Here is a 9848-nt window from a genome sequence, read left to right on the forward strand (position 1 = left end):
TATATATATATATATATATATATTGAGCATCCAATAGAAGTAACTTTGAAAATAAGGACAATCATATATTCCATGATTTAGAAATTTTGAGTCTTCCATTAAGTTATGAAAAATATTTTAATAATTTTTTAAAAAATATTCTTGTATAGAATTCTAACACAGTGTAATATACTCCCTCAGTTCGAAATTATTTGTCATGTTGTGCTTATCGAAAGTTAATTTGATTAATTTTTAAAGATAAATTAGATCACATTAATTCGATATTTTAAACAAAAAAATTGGATATTCTAAAACTATATGAAAAGTACTATAAATTACAATTTTTTGCATATTAATATGATGAAAAAATTCATCTTAAAATATTAGTCAAAGTTTTTATAGTTTGACGCTAAAAATAGAAATCATGACAAACAATACCAGACGATGAGAAGTAACATTTTTAAATATGTTCCAATGTAGCATTCATTACAAACATGTCCTAACGTGGCATTTAATTAGTTCTAGGGGGAGTGTATACATATATATCCCAATAAAAACAACAACATGTGAAGAACAAAGTCAAAAAGTGGATTGACTCAAATATTTTTATTTGATTTGAAGTAAAACAAAATCATTAACGGCTAATCATATATTTAAACTAAATCACACCATTAAGGGAAGATAAAATTGATAATTGCTTGAAGTAATATATGTGATTTAAACAAAATGTAAAAATAAAAGGTATAATTCTATCATACTGATTGTATATTGAGTATACATCGATAACAATTATAACCTGTTACGATGAAAATCAAAATATTTTTGATGATCAGCTAAAAATGTCAAGATCCCAAATAATAATGGGAATGAAAACAATAAGGTTCTAACTGGGCCACTTTCTAGTACAGCCCACTAGCCAGCCCAATTTGTAAATTTTCTTAACTTTGAGAAATTATTTTGAAAAATTTAGCAATTAAGTCATAATTTAAGGGCAAATTACAGAAATAACATATTTTAAAGGCAAAATTATGATTAATTCCTCAAAAGTTTATAATAACAAAAATTTCTCAAAATGAATATAATAATATAAGCGATGATACATTACCGTAATGCGCGAGATACATTAATCCTTAAGTAAGATACATTACATTTATTACATGATACACTAATCTGATGTACATTTTATACATAATACACTAACTTGATGCGTGAGATACACTAATTTGATACGCAAGGTACATTTTATACATGATACACTGATTTGATGCGCGAGATACACTTATGTGATATGCGAGTTACATTAATTTGATGCGCGAGATACACTAATGTGATGCGCGAAAACGAGGAATTTTGAAAATTTGAAAATCTTATAGAGGATAATGGTAATAAGTAAACTAAATGGTAGGATTTCCGTAATTAATCCTTAAAATATTTATTTAAAATGTCAAAATGACAATATTTTAGAAAATAATATGTACTCAGATTTTAATATTTAATAATAACTTTTTTTATGAAAACAATCCTACGTTGGATCCAATTCCAACCAATTAGTTACAAATACCCATTAACCTTCCTTCTTCATCTTTCACGTTTCTACCCCACCTTTCACATTTCTACCCCTTTTTTCACGTTTGCAGATTTTCTTTCTCCAAAGTGCTCACAAATTGTTCATCGAAATACACTTTTTAATATAAAAAATTTTCTCTATTGTTAAATAAAATCTATTAATTAATTCAAGTAGATTTCTCGATTAGCACGATAATTTCGTTATTTATTTATATTTATTTTAATTTGTTGTTTAAAATCACTGATAATGGTGTATCTTTCAGATTTTATATATTACAGATTTCAATATCATCGTTTATGATTTATATTTCGCATTGTACATATTACAAATTTTTCTTCAATTTTTTTATTTTTATGCAAGTTTATTTACATATTTATCTAATATTTATGTATCTCATATTTTTAGTCGATTAAATAAGTTTCTTTAGTTTTTTTTTCTTTCGTTTTAATATTTCAGGTTTATTAGAATCTACAAATTATTCATATGTTTATTTTGTTTGATTTTTAATACATCTATATTTGCTTTTAGGGTTTTAGATTCAGGGAAAGCATCCGTGTGTCTACAATGACTGATTCAACAGTTTATTTGTGTATTCTGTCTCAACTAGTATATAATCATGTTTGTATTTCCTTCTTAATTTGTATTCATCCAAACTATATGCTAACAATTTTGTATTTTATTGGATTTTCATTCTGTATTTCAATCTCAATTTTTATGTGAACAAGTGTGTATTTCTCTTTCATTTTGTGTTCAATCTAATTGTATATCTACACGTTTTGTATTTTATGTGCCTACTTTACCTTTCAAAATCACTTTGTATTTCAAATGAAAAAAAAATTGCTTATGTATTTACAACTTTATATTCAATCTCACTCTGTATTTATAACTTTGTATTTTAGTATCACTTTTGTATTCATATATTGTTGTATTCAACATATAGTTCATGATTGATTTGTTTGCATTTTACCTTTCAAAGTCACTTTGTATGTCAAATAAAGAAAGCATTTCTTTTGTATTCACAACTTTATATTCAATCTCACTTTGCATTTTCATCTCAATTTTGTATTCATATATTGTTGTATTCAACATATGACATTAACTTAATGGGATACAAATTATGGTATGTATTCAAATAGAAAAAACAGATACTAAACTAAAATAGCAATTTCATTGGTTATTACATCATAATTTGGATACAAAATATCTAAACAAACTAACAAAGATTTCATTGATACAATCAGGAAAAAAACTAACACTCTTGTACTCGACATAAACGAATATCTCATCCAAATAAATAAACAAATCATACCTGATTGTTTTTCGATTATTCACTGGATGCGATAAATTTATAGTTGTTAATTTTGAATTATTTTTTTTTGAAAAATATGTCGTATTCAACATGAAGAAGCTTTGAAAGTTATCACATGTTATGTTTTTAAAAAGAAAGTAAAAAAACGCTGGACAGAAAGATGACTATTTATATTCTTTTAAAATATAACTAATTTGTATTTAAAAATCTTCTTTTACCTTTTTGAATATTTTTGTTCCATGAGTTTCTCTGTCTGTTATTAATTATTTGTATTCTTTCAAATTAATCAAAATAAAATAAATACATAACTAATCCCTTAATAAACTAAAATAATGAGATTTTTAATAAATAATGAAACTATTGTTAGGAAGTCCCACTAAAAAATAAAATATTGTTATTTTTGAAAAAATTTCCTACTTTTTTTACTGTTTCAGCAGAGAAAAAACGTGGATTATAGAATTAAGGACTCGTTAATAGGAGTAGAGTTACAATTCGGCTTATAGATCCGATAAAACTTATTAGCTTTTGGCCAAAAGTTATATTGATATTTAAAATTCACTTAATACGTATGAATAATCAATCTATAACTTAATAAGTTGTCTTTTTTAGAACGGAAAAGGGCCAAAAATACCCTCAAAGTATTGGAAATGGTACAAAATTACCCTCCATTCACCTATTGGCTCCAAAATACCCTTCTCACCCACCTATTGAATCCAAAATACCCTTGTCATCCACCTTTTGGTTCAAAATTGACCACTTATTAAACGGTTTTATGTTTAAACTATTTAAATATTTTTTTAAATACGTGGCGCTCAACTATTTGTTATAATTTAACTTATTAGTATAATTTATAAATTAATCCACTACTCACCCATTACTAATTAAACCCCTCCAAATTAAACCCGTCACATTATTAATGCAACAACAGAAAAGCTATTGCCAATTGAGTGTTTTTAAAAATTTGAGGCGAAAATATCTATAGGAGTGAATTATCATACATTCAAGTGTTTAAATAAAAATTATCGATAAACTTAAAAGTCAGACTACGTCTATCTTAATTATTCTTACGTCTCAATTATGTGATGTTACTTCATAGGTAACATTTTTTCAAAATAATATATTAAAGGTTTTAAAACAAATCATAAATATTTATAAAATTATATTTTAAAAAAGTGCATGAATTGATTCGGGATGTATTACTTCTTTACCTTTAATCATAAATTTATAAATTCAATCAATCCTATTGAAAGTGTCCTGCTAAATAAACAACTAAATCTAAATTTAATTGGGGCTTCGATTTGGACTCGAATAATTTTGGATGTCATTTTCAGGAATATATAATTTCATTGTGCTTTAGTAGTGTTTATGACGATTTTTATATTATAGTTGGATTATTACTTGGTGGGTTTAGTTAGTAATGAGTGGGTAGTGGGTTGGTTTATAAATTATATTAATAAATTAAATTATAATCAAAAGTTAAACGCCAAGTATTTTAAAAAGAATTTAATTTTAAAACAATTAAAAAAGTGGTCAATTTTGAACCCAAAGGTGGATGACAAGGGTATTTTGGACCCAATAGGTGAATGAAAAGGACATTTTGGAGCCAATGGGTGGATGAAGGGTAATTTTATACCATTTTCAATACTTCAAGGGTATTTTAAGCCATTTCCCATTTTTAGAATTAATAAACTAAGACAGATCAAAATAAAAAGAAACAAAAAAGGGCCCAACCGGGTTCGAACCGGTGACCTCTTGATCTGCAGTCAAATGCTCTACCACTGAGCTATGGACCCTAGTTTTTTGTAAAAATGTTCTTACATTTATATAAATTATTATTTATTTGCATCTGGTTTTTATTTTAAATTAATAAATGCTAGATATTTGTCTTTTAAACACATATTCGTCACTATGGTTAAAATGATGCATCCTGACTTGAAATTATACATCGATAAAATTAAATTATTTGATTTTGATGTAATTAACTGATGCACGTAATATAGAAGTAAACGATTTTTGAAAGTTATGTTTGAGATATGTCGTAAAGTTATACGACTATAACATTTGTGTTACTATAAAATTTCCTTTTTGATACTAAATTATGAGGGTCAATTTAAATAACTGTTTAAAAATTTTAAATGTATAATTCTTTTTAGAATAGACGGATAAAAATATAATTAATGTCCTTCGCTTTAAAATGACAAAGGATAGTGTATTAGATTGCTCTATCTTCTGAATTTCCACTTATGAAGAAAAATTAAAGTCTTACTTCTTTGAAATTGAGACGTAATTATTGACTTGTACAAGTAGAGACACAATTAACAAAGAGTAGAAATAACACAAGAACTTTACGACATTAAGCTAAACCTACGTCCTAGAGAGGAAGAAGAAAAAAGTTTTTTGAGACAAAGTTAATATTATTGATTTGTCGCAAGTCAGAATTTCTACAATTTTAATTAAAAGTTAGATTAGGTGAGCTCACAACCATCACCTTCTTACACAAATTTCAACACTAATCGAAATAAACAAGGAAAACACTTAGTCTTCTATGATGATGTCAAAATCAGCTCTTATTTGTATTCATTTAGCAAAAATTCATCATTCGATCTTTTTTTCCTATAATTTTCAACTAGTTCTACTTAAAAAAGAATTTATTGATCTATAGATATACATCCTTTTGATGATGTCATAAGTTGATTCGACCATTTTATTTATCATTACTAGATAACTTTTTCTTTACCCTAGACGAGGAAAATTAGTCTTTTCAAATCTTGATCTAAGAAAGTATTTTAAATTGATTTTGATACTTTCTCTGTTTTATCTTATATAAAGGTTTTACTATTTAAAGAGATAAACAATCTTTTCTTTGATTGTAATTTTTTCAATTTTTTTAAAAGTATTTTTAAATCATTAAGTGTAATGATAAGTTAAAATAGAAAAAATATTAAATAAATGAAGACTTACTATATATACATGTCTCTAATTAAAATCTATTTTATACAAGTTAGGAAAAATGAGATTTTCATATATAATGATATGACACCAGGAGATAAGCTTACATACTACCAAAAACATTAAGTTGATTAAATCAAAAGTGATGTGCCCAACTAATAACTCATCAACAAACTTGTTCCAATTTTGTAAGATAAACAGTTCAACAATTCTGCTAGCTACTTTCCAACTACTTTCTTTGAATACTCCTTCTAGAAACATGAGAAAATGTTCAATTCACATATCACGCGTTATGTTCTGAATTAAGATAATTTGAGGCATTTATTAACATAGGTTATGATGCACTGATGAAAATATTTTATCCTTAATCAGAAGTCTCGAATTTGAGACCTGGAGAAAATTTTGTGGGGAACATCACCCCCGAATGAACCCTATAGAGTGCGATCCAAATTTTGTCGAGGTTATGATGCATGATGAATGTGTTTCACCCTTGACCAAAAGTCTCGAATTTGCGACCTGGAGAAAATTTTTTGTGGGAAACATCACCCCCGATTGAATCCTATAGAGCGTGATTCAAATTTTGTCGAAGCTCCAATGTGAGCTCCAAATACCGACCGAATGAATAAAATAAAAAGAGGACTTTGGGCATGTTCCAATTTTACAATGATTACTGAATTTAATCTCAAGCAAAAAGAGAAAAAGAGAAACACATCCAGAGCACAAACTTAAACAAAATTTAACTACTCATAACTTTTACTATATGTAACAAAGCCTGTTGGATTACACAATAGTTATTAATCTGCAAACTAAAAAGAGCTATATATTGTCTATATATCACATATATTGCCTATGTACAATAGACTTTTCAATTTAACAAACTATTCAGTATATTTTTCTCAGCAAATATATCCAGCAGAGAGAGGGCCTGCAAAACCAAAAATTTAATTTTCATGTTAAAACAAAATGTCTCATATCCACACTAACAAATAAATGGTACAATCTGTTGCTCGGTGTCTCGAAAAATATTGTCAGGTGTGTGTCAGATCCTCCGAAAACTGTGCATTTTTAGGAGGATATGACACGGATGAGGCAACATTTTTGGAGGATCCAAGCAACCTAGTATACAATCTCTTGTTCGATTTTTTTTCTTTTCAAGGAGATAATAATCACCTCTGGAATGTTTAGTTCAAGGCGAAACTTAGGACCGTCATAATGGTGAAGAATTGGCCTGAATGAGTCCTCTTCAAGTGGTTCGCAAATTTTCCTTGTCACGACGCGCACCTATACACGGAAATGAAATAAATATGATAAGTCTCGATTCGTTTTGTGACCAATGTAATAGGTCTCCATGAACAAACAGAAACCTTATTCAGTTTGATTTCAATTCATTTTTCAGTTAAATAGATATATGTCCATAAGTAATCTGGTAAATGAAATAAATATGATATGCGGCGAGATATTATTAGAAGGGGCAGCCTTGGAGCAACGATAAAATCCAGTCATGGGTTCGAGCTACTGATTCTTGCGTCAGGGTAGACAGTCTACATCACACACACCCCTCAAGTGCGGCCCTTCAAGAGAGGGCTGCCCCTTTTCTTAGGTGACGGGATATTTTAATCCTTACAATGGCATTCAAATATCTGAAGGAAATTCGGCAAAAAAACTGACAGCTTTCTTTAACTTGTCTTACCTGAGCAGGAAAGCGCGATTCACCAGCGTTCTTCTTGTCCTCCCAAGCTGTAGGATCAATGTTAGACCCACCGAAGCTTGCAGCCTACAAAACCAATCCATTTATTGAGTTAAGTGACCAATCAAACAAAAGAGGAATATATTCTAATCCAACGAATTCGAGAGATTCACGACATGGTACCTCAAAAATTCCGTGAAGCTGGTGAGTCGAGTAGTTGTAGAGGAAAAGAGGCAAACCGGGTGTTATTTGGCGAACTGAATCCCTGTAACGAGGTGGCAAGCCTGAAATATAACACGATCAGAGATCAGAAAAATTGCCGATTTTACTAATTCTTTTGTTGTGTGAGCTGAAGAATAACTAGAATGGTCTAATGCAAAGACAACAAATCGATCAACTACACCTTAATCTCAAATTAGTTAACGGTGACTATATAATCCCATATATACACACCATTTATAGTATTCGGAGATTCATCTTAGTTAAACTATTTACTAAATCAAGCAAAGTTGGGATCGGTTATATTAATCATTCCATTCTATTCTATGTAGGTCCATTTACTAAATCAAGTAAAGTATCCAATTAACATAACTTATTGCAGCCATTTCCAAATACCACTACTTTAAGTCTTTAACCAACAACATCAAAGTTCAACTGATTATAACATTTAAGAACAATCTAGAAAAACAGTCAAACCTCTCTATAACTACATGTTCGTCTTAATATTTTTTGGCTAGCAAAAGCTTGTTATAGTAAAAGGAGAACTGTTATAAAGGGATATGACCGTAAAAGCTCAAAACAACAACAACAAACATATCCCGTGTAATCCCACATCCCACAAGTGAAGTCTGAGACAATAGTATGTGCAAACCTTACCCTTACCTCATAGAGTAGAGATGCAGTTTCTAAAAGATCCTCGGCTCAAATACAACAAATATCAAAGTAGTTACGGCAGTAGAGGGAACAGCTCAATTAATACGAAAAGCACAACGAAATAATGCGGTAACTGAAACACAAAGATTGAGAAAACTCACCAAAGAGCTCCCTTTTGAGATTCTCATGCATAGTATCATTGTTGCAAACAAAAATATATCCACCAACAGTTTCATTTTTTGGTAAAGATTCTGATGCTGGCAAAGTCTTGAACTTTTTATTCTCACTACTACTATTATTAGCACCCAAATCCTTATTACTCTCTCTATTAATCTTGTTATTTTTCTTTCCAAATTTATTCACAAATCCATAATCATCCTCAAAAATACCATTTTTCCCATTTCTCTTGTTGTTATTAACCCCTTTTGAGTTCACCATAATATTGTTAAAATTCATAGGGTTTGTGTAAACCCCTTTATTAAATCCACCATTTAAACCAACCCCACCACCACCTTTCACGGCTGAGCCACCACCAGCTGCCGCTGCCGCCGCCGTCATGTCAGCAATCTTCCAACCATCATTACTAAAAAGATTGTAATCTGAATTCAAATTTTTTGATGGATTTAAAGAAGTAACAGAGTTAATCATACCACCTACTCTAATATCAAAGTTTCTTCTTTCTTCAGGCCTTTTAGATACATAATTGTTACTCCAAATTGAATCATTTGAAGACAAATTTACTAAGTTGTTTGTCTGTAAACGAAGATTATCACTGAATTGGTAGAAAGATGACTGATTGTTCTCCATTTTTTCCTCTTTTTGCTAAACCCTAGATGATTTTTTTTCTATAAAGATTGAATCTTGGCCTAAAACAACAACAGAAAAGGCTATTTCAGTAAACCCCAGATGATAATTTCTCTGTAAAGATTCAATTTTGGACTAAAACAACAATGGAAAAGGCTATTTCAGTAAACCCCAGATGATAATTTCTCTGTAAAGATTCAATTTTGGACTCAAACAACAATGGAAAAGGCTATTTTACTAAACCCCAGATGATAATTTGTCTGAAAGGATTCAATTTTGGACTAAAAGAGTGAAATTTACAGATGAACAAGGCTCAAAGAAGAGATTTTTTTGTTACAAAAAACTCTAGACTAGTGGTTGGGTTTTATAAAGAAGGGTCGAGTGAGTAAACGCGGTAGAGAGAAATTTCGAAGAAATGAGAGGAATTAGGAGTGGAAAAACTTAATCGTGTCAAATCGTAGTAATGGGGCTAGTTAATTCGTTAATTAGAGATCTCAAGTTTGAGGTAATATCGAAAAAATCTTATTGGAGTGTTAATACCTTGAATGGCTCTATATTGTGTATCTGAAAATTTTATTAGGAGTGTTATCTCGAATAAACTTTGTAGTGTGTGATATGAAATTAATCGAGGATTTTAATGTAGGCTTCGAACATCGAATGAGAAATTAAAAATGAAAATT

General features: G+C 29.3%; 1 protein-coding gene and 1 non-coding gene across 2 annotated transcripts; both read right to left on the minus strand.

Annotated features, from left to right (window-relative positions):
• Positions 1 to 4576: 4576 nt before the first annotated feature.
• Positions 4577 to 4648, minus strand: TRNAC-GCA. Its single transcript has one exon. It is a non-coding gene; the product is annotated as a tRNA-Cys (tRNA).
• Positions 4649 to 6522: 1874 nt separating this feature from the next.
• Positions 6523 to 9505, minus strand: LOC107026881 (B2 protein-like). Its single transcript, XM_015227991.2, has 5 exons — positions 8526 to 9505; positions 7675 to 7775; positions 7495 to 7578; positions 6975 to 7085; positions 6523 to 6729 (listed from the first exon to the last, which is right to left on the minus strand). Exons 1-5 carry the CDS (start codon positions 9169 to 9171, stop codon positions 6670 to 6672), a joined length of 1002 nt encoding a protein of 333 aa, XP_015083477.1. The 5' UTR covers positions 9172 to 9505; the 3' UTR covers positions 6523 to 6669.
• Positions 9506 to 9848: the final 343 nt, after the last annotated feature.

This window comes from Solanum pennellii, chromosome 8 (genome assembly GCF_001406875.1).
Source record: "Solanum pennellii chromosome 8, SPENNV200".
NCBI lineage: Eukaryota > Viridiplantae > Streptophyta > Magnoliopsida > Solanales > Solanaceae > Solanum > Solanum pennellii.